The sequence below is a fragment of the Aedes albopictus genome, chromosome 3 (genome assembly GCF_035046485.1).
Source record: "Aedes albopictus strain Foshan chromosome 3, AalbF5, whole genome shotgun sequence".
NCBI classification, from domain to species: Eukaryota; Metazoa; Arthropoda; class Insecta; order Diptera; family Culicidae; genus Aedes; species Aedes albopictus.
In genome coordinates, this window is record NC_085138.1 from 136,925,784 (window position 1) to 136,948,866 (window position 23,083).

Sequence of the window (23,083 nt, forward strand, 5' to 3'; positions counted from 1 at the left end):
ACATTACTAGCTGTCCCCGGCAAACTTTGTCTTGCCTACTGCGTTTTTTGACGTTTCAAGTCCCTAGCCAAGCGCTCAAGTCCCCTTTCAAAATGTATGAAAACCCGATTTTCAAAAACTCTCAATTTTCCCATGTTTAGGCCTCATAAACCTTCCTTGGGTGAAAACTAGCAGAACAAAACTTAGAAGACCCAAATCGGACCACCCGTTCGCAAGTTATGCGCGGTCCCACGTATGCCACTGCATTTTTATATATATAGAAGATAGATATAGATATTGTAAATGAATTGTTATAAATACTGATACGTGGGTTTTAATAAACCGTACATTGTATGGTACACATATGGTTTCAAACAATAAAATGTACCGTAAATATATTATTTTTGATTGCAGTTTCACTACTGGTTATACATTTAATAAAATGGTTTTGGAATGGTTCTTTTTTGTTATGTTGTATTGGTTTACATTACATAAACCATATAATGTTATATTATCTTGTCATTTTCCTCCTGTTAATGGCATCTTAGGCTTACTAGCATTATCAGAATGCGCTTTGGGAATTCTCCAGAGCGTTTTGGATAACCCTTCATATATTGGATCGTCCACGTCTATGTCTGAGTCGAGGTCTAAGTAGTCTCTGATTGCATTAACAGTTGAAGCTTAGGCTCCCATGCTCCACCAGCCAGATAACCGGGTTTCGTAAACTAAGCATTATTTGTGGCAACACTTTGAGCGGCATGTTGGAACTATGCCGAGCGCGCTAAGTATTATTAGACCACTAATGTAGTTGCATAAAGTGGGTGACGAGGTACATAAGTATCATTACAGCGTGCTTAACTGTTATTGCAATATTGAGGCTACAGTTTGACTAAAAATTGAAATACACGGGGAAATACATAACAACTCATGAGAAACCTCTCAAGTTCGATTCAAGTAGAAGTTAGGTTAAAAAGCGAACCCACAGACGAACCTATATTAGAATTTCATTCAGTATTCAGTCCAGTCCATATGTTAAAGATGGCTCTACGTCAAAGATAAAGTTCGTCAATCGTATTCCTCTCATCGCACTCTACATACCTAGCCCGCCATATCTCTTGGATCTGCAGTTCTTAAGAAATCTGGTTTACTACTCATTTAAACATTTTATTGACTTTAAATTGATGTTTCAACTTATTCACTTTTTTTCTTTTCTTTCCTTTGCATCAAAAAAGTAACAAACATCAACAAAACAAAGAACGGAAAAAATCTGAAACTGAATAAATAATTAAAAATGCACGGGAAAATAATGCTTCGGAAAAGTGAATGGTTCAAACGTAAGAAAAACAGTATAATATATTGTTACATACAAATCGAATGTAAATTTATAGTAGCTACAGTGTGCGAAGCTTTTAGTGAACCATTTCAGTACAATATACATTATTGTAGCTTAGCCTAGGGCTAAAAATCTCGTTAATACAGATAAAAAAAATATATTGTAGCTGGTACACTGTATGGTGCAGGAATGGTTTTCACCAAACACCCTATGGTTAGTTTTTATCCGGGTGTATCATTGTCCTTGCCTCAAAATATACAAATTCATGCAATGACAGGCAAAGAAAGTCCTTCAAATAATAACTGTGAAAGTGCTCAAAAACACTAAGTTGAAGAGAGGCAGGCCAAATTCTAGTGGGAACGTAGAGGCATGAAGAAGGATACGAAGAAGATTATTCGTACACAGTATTGTGTTGTTAATAATATTTCGTTTTTCATCTGTGTGCTTTCACCAATATTATTGTTCACCAGTAGCAAACATTTATCTTATCATTTAACTCTAAGAAGCTTCACTAGTATTTAGCACATGCAATCTGAATGCAAATAACTATTTTGTGTGAAAGAACAAGGCTATCATTAGGGGACATTCACTTTGTGTACAATTCATGGTTTACGTTCTGAACTGAGCGAACGGATCAATTTCACATTTACACTCATTTTTGCTACGTTATAGTTATCAGGTTGCAAATTTGAACGACGTGCTTGCAAAAACGACGTGCAGTTCCCGTTGATAGGTATTATTTAACATTGGCAGCCTTGACGATCACCGAAACGTCTTCTTATCAATTTGCTATACATATGTACTTATTGAAATGCTTGAACTTGATTCACTGTCGATCGTCATCATTGCTAGACGGCACGATCTAGCGCACATTTTGCTCGCGCATTTCTCTGTAAGCACCGTTCCGTTGCAGCAGCCAGTGTGTGATCGTAATTGTTTACGCCTCTACGCCGCATGGTAGCCATTTGTTTATGGCACTACCATGTACCTTTCGACGGTGATGCGTCTGTGCTTCTGCGGGTGCAATCAAGGTTCAGCCTCCTCTGTAGTGTGCTCAACTGCACGAACGACGAACGAGAGTGCAACTCAAATAACAAATAACAGTGACAATCATTTTTAAAAATAACTACATGATCATCTTTTCTTTCTTGCCCTTGAACAACAGCGCCGTTATCGGAGGATTTCTTCCAAAAATGTCGGACCGATTTCTACGAGTGCCCGAAGAACGTGCTGGCGCAAAACGTTTGCACCCGGATAGATCCTTTTGAAGCTTGCATGTCGCGAAAGGCCTTGGAAAACACCCAGCATGTATTCACATACAAGGTACGTACACGGGGAGGGAGTTCAATGACCTTTTTGGTTTATATGTTATTCCGGGTAAATGGTGTAGTATAATACGTTACGCCTCTTATTTTTATTCTTTTTGTGAATCATCTAAAAACTTTTTCCTTTACTTTTTTCATTAAAAAAAATTAGATTTGACTTTTTTTTATACACCAATATCAATTATTTATCAGATTTTTCAGAGCAATAACAAGTTCTACTGTAGTCAAATTATGGCTTACAAAATTTGACCTTAGTTGTATTTCTTACCCGGGAAAGCACAGTGTCTTATAAACTATGTTCTAATAAACTTTTGATCCCCTTTTTTTGCAGATTGAAAACGAGGGCAAACCGCTAACGAATCAGAAGAGTTCCGGCCGGTGCTGGCTGTTTGCAGCGCTGAACTGCATCCGGATTCCCTTCATCAAGCAGTACAATCTGGACGAGTTCGAGTTCTCTCAGGCGTACCTGTTCTACTGGGACAAGATCGAACGGGCCAACTACTTCCTGAACAACGTCGTAGACACTGCCCGGCGAGGGGAGAAGGTCGACGGACGACTGGTGGCATTCCTGCTTTCGGATCCGACGTGCGACGGCGGCCAGTGGGACATGCTGGTCAATCTTATCAACAAGCATGGGTTGATGCCGAAAAAATGCTTCCCGGAGAGCTACAGCTGCGAGGCGAGCACGCGAATGAATTCCGTTATCAAGAGTAAGGTAGGTCTTTCTGGGGAGTGGTGGTGTGGGTTGATAGCATTGTTTAATGTTATTTATTAATTTTCGAGATGATGAAATGTGGGATTTATCTCGTTCATATGCTATCTCTGAAGAGGATAGCAATAATTGGGGTTGTTGGTTTAAGAGGGTTTGCCATGTCATATCCTTTCGGCTTCGGCCACCTTCTGGATGCTGGGTTCGCCGCAGAGTGCAGCAAGCTCATGGTACATCCTTCGCCGATGATAACTTCCCACGAACTCATTCGTTTTAGGTGACAGACGACGGAAGATGGTCTGGTATAACAATAAAGCCGGTGTTCTAAATGGTGATCGCTCTGAAGTTCTCACATTCCAAATGGTTGCCTTTTTTGTGAATGGGGCAGATTACCCGTAGATCCTGACTATAAACCGGTGCAGAAGACATGTGGTCAACTTTTCTGGGCCCATCTTGGCGAGTTCAGCTACGATACCATCCTTAACAGCTGCTTTGTTGGTTTTGAGCTGGTAAATTACATTCTTAACTTCCCTCAACGTGCGAGTTGGCTCATTTCCGTCCTCTGCTGCATTGGCGTAGTCGTTCCCACGCGTTGTTGTGACCTCCCGTGCCTACATCCTTCACGTCATTCTGGTGCTCATTGAAGTGCTGCTTCCACCTTTCGATCACCTCACTATTCGTCCATCAAGAATCAAGAGCCCTCCGTCCTTACATACATTTATTTGCTCAACATCACATTTAAGACAAGACATCGTAAACAATAGTATGCCACAATACTCGGTTTATGGCTGTCGCTCTCTATTCTGGGTCGCGCCCAATGCACGCCAGATTACGCTCCACCTGGTCCGCCCATTTGCGCTCCACGCCTTCTTGTGCCAACCGGATCAGTAGCAAACACCAGCTTTGCAGGGCCTTGTAGTCCGGTGTTCTTGCAACATGCCCTGCCCATCGTATCCTTTCGACTTTGGCCACCTTCTGGATGCTGGGTTTGCCGTAAAGTGCAGCGAGCTCGGGCTCATCCTTCTTTGCCACAAACCGTTCGTCTGCATACCGCCGAACACTCGCCTCGCGTCGCTCGAAAACTACGAGTGCTTGCAGGTCCTCCTTGAGCATGGTCGGTGTGTCGTCTCCGTAGAAGACCAGCGGTCTTATTAGACCGCAGCTTCTTTGGAGCTCTTAGTAGGCCCGACTTTCACTGATGATGCCCCTTCGAATCTCACGACTCACGTTGTTGTCAGCCATCAGTAAGGATCCGAGGTAGACTATTTCCTCCACCACCTCGAAAGTATCCCCGTCTATCGTAACATTATTACCCAGACGGATCCGGTCGTGTTCGGTTGCGCCTACTAGCATGTACTTTGTTTTTGAGGCATTCACCACCAGTCCGACCTTTGCTGATCGCGTTTCAGGCGAGTGTATAGCTCTGACACCGTTCCGAATGTTCTGGCGATAATGTCCATGTCGTCCGCAAAGCATACAAATTGACCGGATTTTGTGAAAATCGTTCCCCGGCTGTTGAGCCCGGATCGTCGCATCACACTTTCCAGAGCGATGTAAAAATCACAGCGATCCAGATGCTCCCTGCGCCAAAGGAAGTCAGCGGATTTCATTCTTTTCTGTGCGTAACAAACTATCACGGAGTTTCAGTTTCGAGTGTTCGGGTCATGTTGGATATCAACACGTGACAGCTACTCGTATTAAATTCGCATAATTAATAGTGAATTGCTAACCAATAAGTCCTAAAACGGTGATCGCGTGCCAAGTTCGGTGTGTGCACCTCTAGGCAAAAAGGATTTTTAGTGAATTTGCAAGACATTGACTGTGAAAATCGTGTGAAAAGTTTATGAAGCTGCCGCCGCGCGGCTGGAGATACTCACCAATACAATTGCCGTGCTGATACACTATATATTGATCAGTGGACCCCGAGTGCAAGTCGGTGTCAAAATCAGACACAAATTCGGCCCACGATATTTTATCACGTGAAATCGAAAAAGTGAAGTGTATCCGAAAAAGTGTCAGCAGAGCCTGGTCAAATGACCGGAAAACCCCCCGCCATGATGGCGGGGGCCTCAAATGATCCAATTGGATCCCAACGATGCGGAAGAACTCCTGAATGGATGCTCAGCAAGGACGAGATGGGACAAAGCATGGTTCTGGTGTTAAGGTGTAGAGTTCCCGGAAACGTAACGGACGACCCTCAGCTCCCTGAGCCGTTCATCATTGGCACGTCTGTTGAGTTGGCAATCGGCGTTAAAGAAGCCCGAAGCGTAAAAGCTTCTCGCGAGGGACGCGGTACGCGCTATCTTCTTCGCACCAATTCCAGAAACATCGTTAGCAAGCTCACAAAGATGACGGAGTTGACCGACGGAACGCCAATCGAAATCTTCCCACATCCAACGCTGAACACGGTGCAGGGTATGGTATATGAGCCGGACTCTATCAACATGGACGAAACAGTTATCGCGAAAAATTTGAAATCCCAAGATGTACAGGCAGTCCGGCGAATAAAGAAACGAGTGGATGGTAAACTCAAGGTCTCGGGAATGTCCCAAATACAAGGAAGAAGATAAGATCATCCACATAAAAGTTAACCGAGGTATTTCGTTTGGCGAAGCAAGGCGCATCTACAACGAAGAAAATAGGAGGGAGACTATAGCACGCGTGATTCAAAACCAACTCAAACAAGAGTTCGCTACGAAGGACCAATTGATTGCATCTCTGCAAAAACAAGTGGCTGAATTGGCCAAAGAGCTCGCTTCTATCAAATCAGCACTGCGTGAGCCACAGCAACCGCTCACCCAAACCACCTCACCCAAGGAAACTCAGTCATCCGCGACAACCTCGAAGACGCAGCACAAATCTAGAAAGGACGAAAGTTTTGTCTCACCTCCAGCTAAAAGGAAAGACAATCGTGACAAAGGAACTGATAACAGCTATCGCACCCGGAGCAGAAGTAACAAACGTGAACTCGGGATGTCGGCAACAGGTGATCTTCGTGGCCGCATATCAAACCACTCCGATGCGAGCAGTAGCGGAACCAGCTTGACTTGTAACAATGGCTGAAAACCCCTTCATAAACGACTCATCAATCTTGAATACTGACCTGGCTCTACAAACGGACTTGAATTTGGAAGAACAACATTTACCTAAAGACGCAAAAACGGACCTCTGCAATGACCTAATGGAATTCGAATTTGGACAACGATCGAATACCACGCTAGACTACACCATCCTGTGTAAGCAGTTTGAAGCATTACCAAGCAATATTGTATCTGACGCCGTCGCCTACGACAGATACAGCAACATAAACTGTGTGCCATCCGCCAGTTCTGCATCTTTTGAATCGCCAAGCGCGAGGCTTACCACGTCGACCCTGACCAGGGATGTCCCGGATTCGTCCGATGAGCCTCTGGCGGCAGTCGACGTGGGTAAGTCGTTTTTAACGGCAAGTACCTCCTTGACACACTCATTCCAAGAAAAACAGTCACTCTGCCGAAACCTTTCCATTAATTTAGGGCTCAACACGTCTACTACTCAGCAAAGAAGCACATCTACATCAAGCAGCCCAATTTGCGGGCGTGCTCGACGAGGGGAGGGAGAGCGTGTAGTAACCTCCCCCCTTCCTACACCGGAAGTGGATGTCTGGGGGGACAGGAATGGGGCCTGTCACGAGCGCCTTGCATTGCCTACTACCTCCTGGAATCCAGTCGAGTCGAATGACAACTGTATCGACACTACAGACGCTGCAACCGGCACACACGTACACCCAAGGTACTCACGTTCGAGGCCCGCATCTTCTGGCGATACCGACGATACAGACTCTTCGAACAATCATGAACGCACCACCCCGTCCTTTGCGATGCAGTGGAATATATGTGGCTAAACATCAACCTATCGTAATCTCTCTCCAAGAAACGAACATAGGCAATCGTCAGCTGTCGACAAAATTCCTCGGAAACAGTTACGACTTTCTGTTCAGCCACTGCTCGAGCCACGGGCGACAAGGCGCTGGTTTGGCAATCAAAAATGGAACGCCTTTCCAGCGAATTCAGGTTCAAACTAATCTACAAGTCGTTGCAATTCAACTCTTCGTACCGATGAAAATTACTGTTGCTTCGGTATACCTGCCACCAAGAGACAAAGACGCTGTTTCCTTACTGGAAAATCTCTTGAAAGAGCTCCCTAAACCAACGTTGCTTTTGGGAGACTTGAACGCACATCACGTCGCTTGGGGAAGCAAAATCGGTTCTTCTATTACCGAAGCCAAGATAAGAGGTGAGAGAATTCTGGAACTAGTCGTTGAAAATGATATGGTGGTGCTGAATGACGGGTCTCACACGCGAATAGATCCAGCAACTGGAAATTCACAAGCTCTTGACATCGCAATGTGCACTTCGTCGGTAGCAGCGAAGTTCAATTGGAACGTTCTGGCAGACTCCTCAGACAGTGACCACTTTCCGATCTTAATCAACTTGCTGAATGCCTCAAGTGAACCGCGCTATCGACCAAAATGGGTTTACGGAAAAGCCAATTGGGAACTCTTCGAAGACCTCACCAGCGAATCGATTCGCCCGGGAAATTTCCTGTCAGTAGAGGAATTTACGAATAGGATCATTGCAGCAGCGGAAGTATCCATTCCGAAAACGTCGGGCAAATGCGGACTCAAGTCAGTTGCATGGTGGAATGAGGAAGTCAAACTAGCTGTCAAGCTACGACGCAAACGATTACGTGCTCTTCGACGATTAAGCGGTGAAGACCCCAAAAGAAATGAAGCACTGAAACAGTTTCAGGAAGCCCGCGCAAGGTCTCGTAAGATCATCAACGACGCAAAGCAACAAAGTTGGGAAGACTTCGTCGAAAGCATCAATCCCACGAGTTCAGCAAGCGAGGTGTGGAACAAATTAAACAGACTTCAAGGAAAGAAAAGTGGAAATAGACTGACGCTCAACCTCCCGACCGGGTACACCAACGATGGAAAGGCAGTAGCAGAAGCATTGGCTGACGAGTATGAAAGTAAATCATCTGACTCGAATTACCCTGACAAGTTTCGAAGGCAACACAAAACAGACTCCAATATCTATGTACAATGTCAACGACCACATCTTCATAAGCAGTACAATGTAGACTTTTCAATAGAAGAACTGATGTGGGCTCTTAATCGCAAAGGGGGTTCCTCAACCGGTGCAGACAACGTTAGTTACCCAATGTTACAGCGTTTACCCATATCCTCGAAAATTTCTATGCTGGAGTTGTTCAATCGTATCTGGGACAGAGGGATGTTCCCCGAAGAGAGGAAGCTTGGGACAGTAGTACCAATCCCTAAGCCGGATGCGGACCGCAGCAGGCCGGACGGCTACCGACCGATATCTCTGTTAAGCTGCGTGGGTAAAATATTCGAGAGAATGATCAACCGCCGTCTCATTACAGAGCTCGAAACCAACAACAAACTAGACCCACGTCAGCATGCTTTTCGGTCAGGCAAGGGTGTTGACTCTCATCTAGCTCACCTAGAACACCTGCTCAACTTCGATAACAACGAGCATGTCGAGATTGTAGCGCTCGACGTGTCAAAGGCGTACGATACAACGTGGAAGCCCGGCATCCTCCGCACTCTGAAGGAATGGAAAATTTGTGGGCGCATGCTCAACATTCTCTCCAGCTTTCTTGCCAACAGACAGTTCCAAGTTTCAGCAAACGGATGTACATCCAGCCCCAGGAAAGCGGAAAATGGAGTTCCGCTAGGATCAATCCTGTCGGTTACGCTCTTTTTGGTGGCTATGCAACCCATATTCAATCAAATCCCAGGAAGCGCCGATATTTTATTGTACGCGGATGATGTTGTTCTCGTGGTAAAAGGGACAAACAGCCAAGCAATCCGACAGATAATGAGAAAAACTGTCGCTGCTGTTACAAAATGGGCCGCTAGTGTTGGATTCTCCATCGCACCGTCTAAATCAAAGCTACTGCATTGCTGTCACCAACGCCACCGGAAACGAGGACGAGCAATTCAAATCAACAATACCCCCATTCCACTTGTTCGAAAAATGAAAATACTTGGAATTTTGGTAGATTCAAATCTCAATTTTAAGCAACATTTGATGTCTGTCAAGAACAGTTGTAGCAAACGGATCAACATCCTGCGCATTCTAGGATGTCGATTGAAGAGAAGTAGTAGATCCGTGCTACTCAAGGCAGGATCAGCGCTCATCATATCAAAGTTGTTTTATGGCCTAGTGCTCACCAGCACTAACATCGACGACATGGTACGGCTACTATGTCCAACATATAACGAAGTAGTGCGACAGTCTTCCGGAGCCTTTGTATCTAGCCCCATTCCGTCCATCATGGCGGAAGCTGGATGCCTACCATTCCGTCTAGCATTAGTGCAACGACTAGCGCAGCTAGCAGTTAGACTTCTGGAGAAAACGCCAGCGGCAATCAACTATCCTGTGGTATCCCGAGCCAACCATTATTTCCAGCAAATCACAGGTTGCACTTTGCCGAAGGTTTGCCACACCCTCCGAAACTCTGATCGAGAATGGTTCAACCATCCCCCATACATCGACAACCACTTCAGGAAACGTATCAAAGCCGGTTCTAACGAAAGTGTCGTTTTACCCACGTTCCAGGAGCATATCACGAATCATTACCAACACTATGAAAAATACTACACCGACGGCTCCAAAGATATTGGCTTCACTGGAGTAGGGGTAGTCATGGGAGATGAAGAAGAAAGCTACGCTCTACCAGAAATCTGTAGTGTTTTCTCGGCAGAAGCTCATGGTCTTCTTACTGCCGTACTCAAAGCAAGCTCCCAAGAGAATACAATCATTTTTACCGACTCTGCTAGTTGCCTAGACGCCATTCAAGGCGGTCGATCTAAGCATCCATGGATCCAATGCATAGAAAACACTTTGCACGAAAAGGGCATATCTCTGTGTTGGATCCCAGGCCATTGCGGTATTAAAGGAAACGAACGAGCAGACACCCTAGCGAAGCAAGCTAGACATAAGCAGAAAATGGACATCTCATCGCCGGCACAAGACGTTATCAAAGCTACCAAGCGAAGCATTTGGACTGCAATGGAGTCTGAATGGCACCAAACCCGTTCACATCTGAGAGAGATCAAAGACTCACCAACAAAGTATCCAGATCGCAAATGTGCTTCCGAACAACGCATCCTGACACGACTTCGAATAGGACATACCCGCATGACACACTCGCACCTAATCGACGGAAATTCTCCACCAACATGTAGCTGCTGCGGGACACACCTAACTGTCCAACATATTTTGACCGACTGTAGAAAATATGCCCAACAACGGATCGACTGTGGGATTAACGGCTCCATAAACGAAATCCTAGCATACAACGCGCAACGCGAAGCAGCCATCTTAAAGTTTACTAAACATAGTAACATTAATAACGAAATCTAAGTAAAATCAATGTAAAGTAAATTAGTTAATTCAGACACGAATGCCACTTAAGTGGTAAAGTGTCTTAAATATATAGTAATAATAATATCACGGAGGTTCGTGCCTAACTCGGCGAGCTGCTGAAGGAAAAAGGAGGGTTTCGTTGGACTAACGAGTGTCAGGGTTCCTTAAGTCAATTCAACGAGACAGTAAGCGCGAACGCTTATGTAGGCGGAGATACCACTACAGTCAACCAGATTGGATCTTCGTCTCACGAAATGATGACATTCCGGTATGTACGGCGAACGGTCTACAGCGCTAATCGCTGACGCTGCTCTTGTACGATTTCACCATATTAGTACGTGCGAATGGATAAGTTCGGGAATACCGTAACTTGTTCAGAGTGATGCGTGTGCGGTAGTTGCACCGAGGACATCCAGCATTCCTAACAAGTAGCTACCTGTATCGCCAATAGATGAAAAGATCGCGGGTTTATGAGGATTTCGTCGGATTCATCTACGACCTAAAGTGGTGCCAACGCAACGGATCGTATCCATAGCCACAATTAGAATCTTGGGAATGCTAGAAACCCTCGTCAGCGACATAGCGACGTAGTTCACAAGTAGCGAAATACAGCAGTACAGCAGCGATAATGGTTTCGATCACGTTACTACTACGACACCTTTTCAACCGCAGTCAAACGATCCGACTGGAAGGTTCGGGAACACAGTAAACGCTGAAGATGATCCACGAGGAGAAGGTCGGCGTTGGAGGAGGTTTGGAAAATTTCCAGTTAAGCTACCGCACAACACCGAACCGTGATATACCTTGGAGATATGAACGCCCACCACACAGTATGGGGCGGAAATCGGTCTGATCCCAGAGGAATCGCTCTCCTGGACCTCTTCGAAGAATCAGATCTAGTTCTCCTAAACGACGGTTCAAATACTTTCTTCAATGGCCATAATTCAACCGCCATCGATGTAACTGCAGTCAGTCGTTCACTTCTTCCCAAGTTACAATGGCGCGTTAATGCAGATCTCCACGGGAGCGATCACCATCCAATCCATATATATATCTCCGCCACTCCTCCGGCTGTAACACGACGTCCTAAATGGCTATATGAACGTGCGGACTGGGATATTTACGACACTTCGGTTTGTGAAACACTCCAAGTCCGTAACCCCTGTAACATCACTGATTTTGCCGAACTGATACGCGGAGCCGCGGAAATCGCAATTCCACGAACAAGCAACAAACACAGACGGCGGGCCCTCCGTTGGTGGACTGAGGAGACACGTGTAGCAGTTAAAGCTAGGCGAAAGGCACTACGCGCCGTCAAACGTCTTCCGCCTAATCACCCCGAAAAAGAAAACGCCCTCAGCCGCTACCGAAGGCTGCACATCCAGTGCAGACAAATTATCAGTGACGCGAAGCGTACCAGCTGGGAAGAATTTCTCGATAGCATGAACGCTTCGCAGACTTCTGCAGAACTGTGGAATCGAGTAAATGCCCTTAGCGGCAAGAGAAAATGCACTCCAATATCTCTCCAGATACAAAATCAACAAGTTTCCGATCCGGCTATCGTTACCGACTGCCTGGGAGAATATTTCTCAGGCCTGTCGGCTATAGACACCTATGATGACATCTTCAAGCGCCGCCTAAATCCCTCGACATCTTCCGTTAGTAATTTCCACGTACCGTTTGACTTCAGAGGAACAGCGATCAACCAACCTTTCTCATTCCAAGAACTACAATTTGCCCTCAGCAGCTGTAAAGGTAAATCAACTGGGCCCGATGGAGTCGGATACCCGCTGCTTAAAAAATTACCTCTCCCCGGAAAAATGAAACTGTTGGACCTTTTTAACAAACTTTGGCTATCGGATTCTTTCCCCCCCGAATGGCAAGAAAGCCTCGTCGTTCCCATTCCCAAAATCAACGACCCCACACGCGGACCATCGCACTTCCGCCCGATTGCCCTCACATGCTGTCTCTCCAAGGTGATGGAAAGAATGGTCAACAGACGATTGAAGCAACAACTCGAAGCCGATGGTCATCTTGACCACCGTCAACACGCCTTCAGGACCGGCTTTGGTACGAACAGCTATTTTACCACCTTGGGTGATGTTCTCCATGACGCCTACTCCAAAGGACTGCACACCGAAATTATATCGTTAGATCTCTCCAAGGCTTTCAATCGCACTTGGACCCCTCTGGTACTGAAGCAACTTGCAGATTGGGGTATGTCCGGACACGTACTCCATTTCGTTAAAAACTTTCTGTCGAATCGCTCCTTCAGAGTTGTAATTGGCGACAGCTCATCCAAGTCCTTCGCCGAAGAGACAGGTGTACCTCAAGGAACCGTTATCGCCGTCACCCTATTCCTGGTAGCGATGAACGGAGTCTTCTCTAATCTTCCCAGTGGTATCTACATTTTTGTGTATGCTGATGATATCCTGCTGGTGATTCCTGGACGAACCCCCATTCGCACCAGAATAAAAGCTCAAGCCGCTGTCAACGCCGTAGTTAAATGGACATCCTCAGTCGGGTTCACCCTATCTGCACCTAAAAGCGTACGTTGTCATATCTGCAACACTGGTCATCGAATCCGAGGTCCTCCTATCACGATTCAAGGTCAGCCCATTCCACTGAAAGAAACTGTCAAAACCCTTGGGGTTTTAATCGATAGAAGGCTTTCATTCAAGCTACATTTCGCTTCCGTTAAGGCCAGTTGTCGTACTCGGCTCAACCTGGTGCGTACAATCTCACGCCCCCACCGCTCCAACAATCGGGCCGTTCGTTTTCGAGTAGCCCGCTCTATAATCGACAGTCGTCTGACCTATGGATTAGAATTGACCTGCATAGCCACCGAAAAACTCCTCCAAGTCCTCACACCCGTGTACAACAACTATGTAAGAATCATATCAGGTCTGCTACCGTCAACTCCGGCGGATTCTGCGTGCTCAGAAGCAGGTGTACTACCCTTTCGCCACCTTATATCCGCAGCCATCTGTAGAAAAGCCGCTGCTTTCGCCGAGAAAGCCTCAGGAAGTGAAAGTTTTCGAGCCGGTGATAATTCAGTCGTACTACGGGCATCAGTACTCGACTGGCTTCGAAACAAATACCCAAACCATCTCACAGATATACAGACGGTTCACTGTCGAGCCGAGGTGTTGGCATCGGTGTCTCCGGGTCCAATATCAACACAAGCCTCAGCATGTCCCATTTGTGCTCCATCTTCTCGGCCGAAGCTGCCGCCATTCTCATCGCGATCACCATTCCAGCAGATCAGCCCATCCTCGTACTTACCGACTCAGCTAGCGTGGTATCGGCTCTCCAGGCCGAGTCTCCTGTGCATCCATGGATTCAGGATATTATCCGGCTTGCCCCACCAAACACAACTATCGCTTGGATCCCAGGGCATTGCGGCGTTCCGGGTAACACCACAGCTGACCGTCTCGCTGGGGCGGGTCACGCTCCACCGATGTAGGGTATCGCGCTACTTGGGCGGTGGTTTCTATATTCGTCTGTTTTCCACTATAACTCAGTCAATTTTGAACCAATTGACTTGAAATGTTGTACACGGGTAGATACTATACCTATCTCACTGCATTCCAAAAATAGTGTCAATTGGTTCAAATTTGACTGAGTTATAGTGGAAAACAGACGAAAATAGAAGCCATCGCCCAAGTGGCGCGATTCCCTACATCGACAAGGTCCCCCTTCATGACGTCAAAAGATGGATTACCAAGATTTTCCGCGAACAATGGGAAACCGAGTGGTCCCAAAGGGACAACACAGCCTATCTACACAAGATTAAGCCGGATACCGGACCATGGACGGACCTGGGCTCGCTGAGAGAACAGCGGGTTGTATCCCGTTTGCGGACCGGCCATACGCGCCTTTCACATAGCATGGGAGGTCCCCCCTTTCACCGGACATGTCTCATATGCAACACCCACAACACGGCTGAGCACTTTCTGTGTGTCTGCCCCCAATATGAAGTGCACCGCGCAAGTAATGGTCTGACTGGCAGCATCCGTGACATCCTGTGCAACAATACATCGATCCTAGCCAGCGTCATCCGTTTTTTGCAAGATTCTGGGCTTTATAGTCAGATCTAATTCTGTTTTTACCCTAGTGTTAGTTCATTTTTGGTTGTTCTGTATTTGTGTCATAATTGTAACGAAATTTGCGAGCCACTAGGTTGGGCTCGGTAGGATAACATTTTTCCTACCTGACTATGGTGATGAACTAGCCATCGACGCTAAAAATCACCCTAATAAAGAAGAAAAAAAAAAACACCGAACCGACAGGTCGACAAACGAAAACAAGAAGGAAACCCGAAGGAGCTTCTCTGCATACGATGCCGTCTACGCAAAGGTGTATAGCAACAACAAGTGACGCTGCGCACCTGGAACTGCGTGTGAAAAGAAGCGAGTGATGATACCTACTCTCAGGTTTTAACATGTAAAGGAATAACAATAGCAACAAAATCATGTTGTTTCGCCAAGCAATGCCAACGCTATAACTTTTTTCATAAGCATAAGATCACTTCGCGGTCTTCGACAAAGTTTTTCAGGACACCCTAGGCTATGTTTTCACTTTATCGGTTACATGGTTTTAGAAAAATTCGAGCTTGTTATGAGAGAAATGCAAAAAGTGTGTTTTCCCATGTATTTTTTTTTCCATTCGTTTATTTGGTTGGCTCAAATGTTTAATTAAAAACTCTACAGAGCCGAGTTTCTTAAAGAATAATTGGTTATTCTAGCACAGAATAGCAAATATTAGAAAAAAATAATCAATATCGTGATGTACGAGCGATTTTCTTCTTAGGGCTTGTGCCTGAGCTGGAGCCTGAAGCAGCATATTGGGCCCGCCGTTGATTCGCCTGTGGGTTCTTCATCGCCTCCTGAATCGCTATCGCTACCTCTTCTAACGTCTTCAGGCCTTCTTTCCGTCGTTTCTCCTTTTCGGCATCGCTGCTTGTCTCGATGCCGACTGGTTGTACCACTTCCTCTTCCAGTATCTCCGTTGGTAAATCTTCATAATCTTCATCTTCTTCTAGTACTTCAACCACTTCGCTCTCCGACGTTGTCCGCTCTGTCGATGCACTTGCCAAACCAGAAACGATCCCAGCATATGAAGGGCTCCCTAAAGCTTCCGAATGTTTCTTCTCTTGACGGGTTTTCCGTTGGGGACAAGATTCCCGTCGATGTCCCATTCCTTGGCAATGGAAGCACGTGTCTCTTAGTCCCTCGTAGAATATGTTACCTTTACGTCCGGCGACAACTATCGTTGATGGTATGTTTGTTTTTACGTCCATGTACACCCCCCGCACTCCGGTGTACATGTGATCGAGGCCCAAGTTTGCGGGGAACTTTTCACGTACCGTATATTCAATTTTGCCATAGTCTCCGAGTACCTTCGACAGTTTTGCATCATCCAGCTCTGGTGGCAGATCGAACACACGGACGTATCTCATGTTGGCACCCGCGATTGTCATACGCACCTCTATTTTCTTTCCACTTCCATACACAAATTGGCGTGGTTGCATATTCTTCTTCAATGACTCGACCATAGCCTCTTCCGACGTGAATTTGATAAACAACGACCTATCTTCCGCTGTTTTGTACGTTGTCTCAATATGCAATAAATCAGTGTCCAACGTTTTCAAGAAGGCGGCTATTTCAACCCATGACGGTCGGGGGCTGCCCGCGGGGAAACGAAACTGGACAGTATTAACAGCCATTTCACTCATATCGACGAGCTGCTGTTTCTACAGCAAAGAATACCATCGATAACACAATTGTGACCGGCCGGGACCGAGAAGCAAGGCGCGCTTGTTAAATAGGTAACAAAGCAGCGCAAGAGACGATAAAAAAAACCGAGCTACAAAGAGCACATTTGCCTACGTCTATTCCGGGCGACGGTAGCGATAGAACTGTGTTTTCCCATGTAAAACCCCATATAAACTTCAAACGCGATGCGCAAAACGTAGACGTAACCGATCGTGCCCAAATTTTGCACACTGTTTTGGGTCCAGAGATGGGATCAAAAACGCTTTGATCTGATGGGATACCATTTAATTTGTCATTAATCCATATAAACGATGGCCCACTCTAATGCCCATAGCCACCCGCTATAATAGATTTCCCCGTATTGCAATCACTGTTAACTGGATCCAAACAATACCAAGTTTATCAAATTAATTTATTTTTCTTTCTTTTCCTATTTCAGCTCCGGGAGTACGCCAAAGTATTACGTTCGCTGATCGCCCATGGAGCCAGCGACGAAGACGTCCAAGGCAAGATCCAGGAGCAAATGAATGAGGTGTACAACGTGGTCGGCATCTGTCTCGGCATTCCGCCGGAGAAGTTCACCTGGGAGTATTACGACAAGAGCAAGAAATACCTAAGCATCGGGCCAATCAAACCGACGGACTTCTACGAGAAGTACATCAAACCGTACTTCAACGTGGACGACAAGGTGTGCCTGGTGACGGATCCCCGCTCGTCGAATCCCTACGGGCGATCCTACACGGTGGATTGTTTGGGAAATGTGGTCGGTGGACGACCGGTATTGTACAACAATCAACCGGTGGAGACGCTGCTGGATTTGGTCACCAAGGCGTTGAAATTGGGCGAACCGGTTTGGTTCGGATGCGAGGTCAGCAAACGTTTTGCTGGCAAACAGGGCATCGAAGATCTGGATATGTAAGGATACTTATTATTCATGCATGACAGAAAATGTATAAAGCTTCTTGCTGTTTACAGACATGACTTCAAGCTCGTTTTTGGAGTGGATATCCAAACTACTATGGATAAGGCTGATCGTCTAATGTATGGCGAATCAATGATGACCCACGCGATGGTATTTACTGGTGTGTCAGTTGACGTAAGTATTGAAGCGTTTAAAGCTTGTTGTAAAACTTGAGGCTGAAATACGGGAACTGGCGTCTTTTGTCAAGTTTTTGTCAACATTTTGTCAGTGATTCAAAGATAACCCATTAGAATGTGTTATTTCTCATTGTCCCTTGTAGCCCAATTCGCAAAGACCAACCAAGTTCCGTGTGGAGAATTCCTGGGGTGAGGACCGTGGTGAAAAGGGATACCTCATTATGACGGCCGAATGGTTCAAGGAATTTGTTTTCGAGGTGGTGGTCGATCGTAGCATAGTTCCCCAGGACGTTCTGGACGTGTTCGATCTGACGCCAACGGTTCTGCCTGCCTGGGATCCGATGGGTACCTTGGCCAAGTAAACTGCCATGGCCATGGTTTATTGCTTGCTTGCATCACACGGCGGCGCTTATTTAAACCTTTTTCAATTGCATGAAAGAAACAAAAAAGATCTAAGATATTCGAAAGCATACACAAACATATTGATAACTGCTATGAGCAGTAGGACTTCAAGCTTCTTTAAAAAGAAATAAGAGCTGTAGGAAACAAAACGAAGATAGAAACTCATAGCTTTTCGCGGGTTGCTCTAAACAAACATGTTGAAGAGCAAACCCGCCGAAAGCTTGAAGGGAAGCCATTCTTGTATTTGACAAGAAGTAATTTAATCTAGCTAATATGTAAACTGTATTTAAATGAATAAAATATTAATCGCTATGTAACAGATATAAAGAAAACAGATAGGAATACGGAAGACATAACTTTTTTAAAAAGAGAAAAAATACATTGTACGAGACGAATATTGTAAAACAGCATTGTATTTATTTTTCACAATATGATGACCTTCTTATCCAAACTGGAGGTCCAACAGAGGACAGAGCATATCTTCATCTTGCAGTAGCAAAAACTCGGGCGTGATCCACCGTCATGAGTTCAAGAAACTACAGTACCATGCGTTTCAATATTCAGCGCTTACTAGCTGCAAGGGAAGAGCAGCTTGGCGCAGCTGCACTTGAAGATTAATTACCTGCATCGGCTGTTTTCCTACTCTCCGCATCGACCAATGTGGCGCTAGCTTCTATGCGCGAAAAACCGCTAAAAGTAAATCGCAAAAATATTGTATGGCGAATAGCATCTAAAGGCACATTTCTCGAAGGGGAATACATAATTCGAAAAAATATTTGGTAGTGGTTGTGCACAATGGACACCACTATTATGCCTACCAAATATTTTTGTAGGAAGAGCTTTCTATTTCAAGTAATTCAAGTTTAGATGCTTTTCGTCATACAAAATTAAATGGATTTACTCCTGCTGATCAACTGTGTCTGCGCGTCAAGCGGGTAGTCCATTGCAAGAGAGTTCGTGGTGCAATATCAGGCTGGGTTCATGGGTGAACGCGCTACAACGGACCAGTTGTTCGCCATCCATCAGGTGTTGCAGAAATACCGCGAATACAACGTGCCTATACATCAGTTGTTCATCGTTTTCAAATCGGCGTATGATACAATCGATCGAGAACAGATATGGCAGATTATGCACGAATACGGATTCCCGGATAAACTGATACGGTTGATGAAGGCGACGATGGATCGAGTGATGTGCGTAGTTCGAGTATCAGGGACACTCTCGAGTCCCTTCGAATCTCGCAGAGGGTTACGGCAAGGTGATGGTCTTTCGTGCTTGCTGTTCAATATTGTGTTAGAGGGTGTAATAAGGAGAGCGGGGATAAACACGAGTGAGACGATTTTCACGAAGTCCGTTTAGCTGCTTAGTTTCGCTGATGATATTGATATTATAATACGTAAATATGAAACGATGGCGGACTAAAGAGTGAAATCAGGCGAATCGGATTAGTTATTAATGTCTCGAAGACGAAGTACATGATGGTAAAGGGCTCCAGAAAAGAATCACCGCGCCCGCCACCCCGAATTTCTATCGACGACGGTGATGAAATCGAGGCGGTTGAAGAATTTGTGTACTTGGGCTCTTTGATGACCACCGACAACGACAACAGCCAAGGTTGCGACCATTCATTTGCAAAGATTTACATTCATTTGCTGTTATCTCAGTTCAGAAGCATGCTGTCGAAAAACAATGTATGGAAGAATTTAACCTTGTAGTATTATCTGAAAGTTTAAACTTAACTTAATTACCGAATAACATTGGGGTCACAAACGCATACCAAAGGCGTGAGCGAGCTGTGAAGGCAACTTTCCACAGCGTGAATGTAATTTACATTCACCGCGTGGAGAGTTGCCTTCACAGCTCGCTCACGACTTTTGTATAAGTTTGCGACCCCAATGTTATTCGGCAAACTTTCAGATAATACTACAAGGTTAAATTCTTCCATACATTGTTTTTCGATAGCATGCTTCTGAACTGAGATAATAGCAAATGAATGTAAAACTTTGCAAATGAATGGTCGCAACCTTGACAACAGCAGAGAAATTCAGAGACGCACTGGCAGGAAATCGAGCTTACTTTGGACTCCGCAGAACTCTACGATCGAACAAAGTTTACCGTCACACGAAAATAAATAAACTACTTACAAAACGCTGATTATACCGGTCGTCCTCTATGGGCACGAAACATGGACCCTACGTGCAGAGGACCAACGCGCCCTTGGAGTTTTCGAATGGAATGTGTTGCGTAGCATCTACGGCGGAGTGCAGATGGAAGACGGGACTTGGAGAAGACAAATGAACCACGAGCTGCATTAGCTGCTAAGAGGAGGCTACGGTGGACGGGTCACGTCATCAGGATGTCGGATAGCAACCCGACTAAAATGGTTCTCGAGAGTCATCCGACCGGTAAAAGAAGACGTGGTGCGCAGCGAGCTAGGTGGGTCGACCAAGTGGAGGACTATCTGCTGACGCTACGCAGAGTGCGGAACTGGAGACAAACAGCCATGGACCGAGTGGAATGGAGACGGCTACTATGTACAGCAGAGGCCACCCTGGCCTTAGCGTGATCGGTAAGGTAAGTAAGCTGAAAGGGTTGCTGGCTCCCTGTATCCATCAGAAGAGGATAGGAGAGGTCTAAGGATCTAGCATGTTAACAGTTTATGGAAGTTTATTCGGTAAACAGTGGTACTAATCGTGCAAGAGTTGATAGGCACCGCTCAGCGACGCCAGAGAGCTATACAGGGTGGTGAGTGCAGAGGAAAAATGAACCAACCACAGAAAGCGAGTGTGTTTGCTGAAGCACAAGAGATTATAGATAGGAACGGTATGCGGAGGATTTATGCAACTGTCAATGATGCGCATCACAAGACTGCGTCAATGCCCGCCATGTGCCGCGACCGGGGAGGAAGTTTGCTGATAGATAAAACAATGGTGGAAGTCAGCTGGCGATGAGCACTTCGAAGATTTGTTGAAAGGTGGTGCACTCAGGAACAGGATTAAGATGGAAAAATGCTACTCGCAGCTCTTTTCAACAGAGGTTTATTCCATCACCTAGATAGTTACTATCGATTTCAATACGTCCTATGGTCGGTTCTTCACTTCATTCCTTAGGCCTATTCAGCTTCTTCTGGTACAGCTCGTACTCGTAGCTCAGCTTGGACCAAATGCCCAGGCACATTTTAATCAGCCTAGTATCCGGCTCGGTTTGCCGTTTTTCCTTGCGGTAAATTCGTTGCACTATCCATTTCGCCTCGGCAAACTTGTACTTCTGAATCAATGCAATCGCCATGTAGAGTCGACAGCGCGCTATCACCGAAGGCTCTCCCAGTCGAATGGCCAACCGCATCTGTTGAACGGAGATCCGCCCGGCAGTGTCCGCCTGAAATTTACGACAGAATTATAATTACAATATAGGCAGTTCATTTGGCCATTATGCTTACACAAGCTAGTTTGTAGTCGCCCAGAGCGGAAAATGCTCCACCTAGTGTAGATAACCAGGACATCATTTCGTCTAATTCTATTCGCTCCCACATCATTCGATTTGCTCGTTCACCCCTACAAAAAATATCATAGAATACAAATCAAATACAAATTTCACAAGGATTACATCTAAATTTCAAGGGGTAAAATTTGAATTCACATTCTTTTACGATTTGATTCAATTAAGCTACATTACGTACTCACCACGCATAGTCCAACGGTTCCTTTCGGGGAGGATGAACTTCTATTATAACTCTCTGAATGGCACTGTTCCATAAGCCACTAATTAGGTTCCCTATCAGAGCTCGATACAAACGGAAACACCGGAGATCCAACAGAAACCGGTTGAGCTCGATGGAATCAACTGGTACAAAACAGTACAAACTGCTTTTATCGCCACTGACAAGTCTGTAATGCTTTTCGCACTCTTTCAAGCATTTTCTACAGATTACATATTTATCAATACAACCGGAATAATCTTGCACTAAAAACGATAACATATTATTTGGGAAAGAACAGCAAACTGCCGTGATATTTTCCGGTGCCGATTGGATAAGTTTTTTGTGCAACACGGAAACAACACAAAATACACAAAACAGCTGTTTCTTGCGAATGGCTAGCACCGTTCGTAACGCGGGTGTCAAAACGGCTGATCGGTACCAACTAGCCTGCTGGTAAGCACCATGCACTTTGATTGCAGCAGCGCCTCTTCTATTCAATAGATGTACTAGTTTTGCCGGACATCTGGCGAATGGTGGATTAAACTTAAACCCACACTTGCTCAGTAATCAGTGGTTCACAAACGGCCTGTTGTACGAAATAAATATTTTATTATTATTATTAGTTTATTAAAGACACTTTACCACTAGAGTGGCATTCGTGTCGGGGTGAAATAAATATGATTAAGGGGGATTCGCTATACAGCGAGCTCATTTGTTTTAGATTCCTACAACGACGGAAGAAGATGATCTGGGACAGCTTGTAGGCAGCATTGACAATGTTGATCGCTCTGAACTTCTTGGGGGTCGTCCATAAACCATGGTCATACAGGAAGGGAGGACTTGAAAAATGACCACGACGACCATGACCACCACGTAGTGGTTTATGGACAGCCCCTTACATTCTAAAAGGTAACCTTTCCACGCTTCCAGTAGCTATTCGGCTTCCCAGGTCTTGACCTTGACTACCAACCGGTGCACGCACGCAGATGGTCAAATATGTTGGGCCCATTTCAATGAGTTCAGCTACTTTGTTGATTTTGTGCTGATGAATAAGCGTGGGAGTTCGATCAGTTCCATCCTCAGTTGCACCGATTTAGTAGTTTCCTCCGTTGCCCTTAGTTATGTGCGTGCACTGTTCACACGAAGGGAGTCCTGATGACGAGAAAGAAGCGTTCGACGCGCAGCTAGAGCCCTGGATTCAGATCACTACCTAGTCGCTGTATGCATGCGCTCAAAACATTCGGCGGTTATTACCACGCGTCGAAATCGAACGCCGCGGCTCAACATCGAGCAGCAGCTGCGTAACGTAGAAGTGGCTCAA

At 45.5% G+C, this 23,083-nt stretch overlaps 2 protein-coding genes across 3 annotated transcripts in view; one reads left to right on the top strand and one right to left on the bottom strand.

Annotated features, from left to right (window-relative positions):
• The window catches only part of LOC109408449 (bleomycin hydrolase), a 28,058-nt gene extending 9,591 nt beyond the window's left edge, over positions 1-18,467 (top strand). Inside the window, exons 1-6 of one of the 2 annotated variants that reach the window (XM_062859838.1) lie at positions 2,194-2,343; positions 2,478-2,635; positions 2,969-3,352; positions 17,002-17,477; positions 17,538-17,658; positions 17,804-18,467. In XM_062859838.1, coding sequence (XP_062715822.1) covers positions 2,295-2,343; positions 2,478-2,635; positions 2,969-3,352; positions 17,002-17,477; positions 17,538-17,658; positions 17,804-18,022 — 1,407 coding nt within the window. In that variant the 5' untranslated portion in view covers positions 2,194-2,294 and the 3' untranslated portion in view covers positions 18,023-18,467. Of the gene's footprint in view, positions 1-2,193; positions 2,344-2,477; positions 2,636-2,968; positions 3,353-17,001; positions 17,478-17,537; positions 17,659-17,803 lie in introns of those variants that run through there. The other variant, XM_029879287.2, reaches the window with a different exon arrangement.
• A 2,617-nt stretch (positions 18,468-21,084) lies between these two features.
• Positions 21,085-22,218, bottom strand: LOC109408447 (uncharacterized protein F58A4.6). The gene is made up of 3 exons (XM_019681779.3): positions 21,746-22,218; positions 21,502-21,616; positions 21,085-21,440 (listed from the first exon to the last, which is right to left on the bottom strand). The coding sequence occupies exons 1-3, from the start codon at positions 22,039-22,041 to the stop codon at positions 21,162-21,164; spliced, it is 690 nt and encodes a 229-aa protein (XP_019537324.3). The 5' UTR covers positions 22,042-22,218; the 3' UTR covers positions 21,085-21,161.
• Positions 22,219-23,083: the final 865 nt, after the last annotated feature.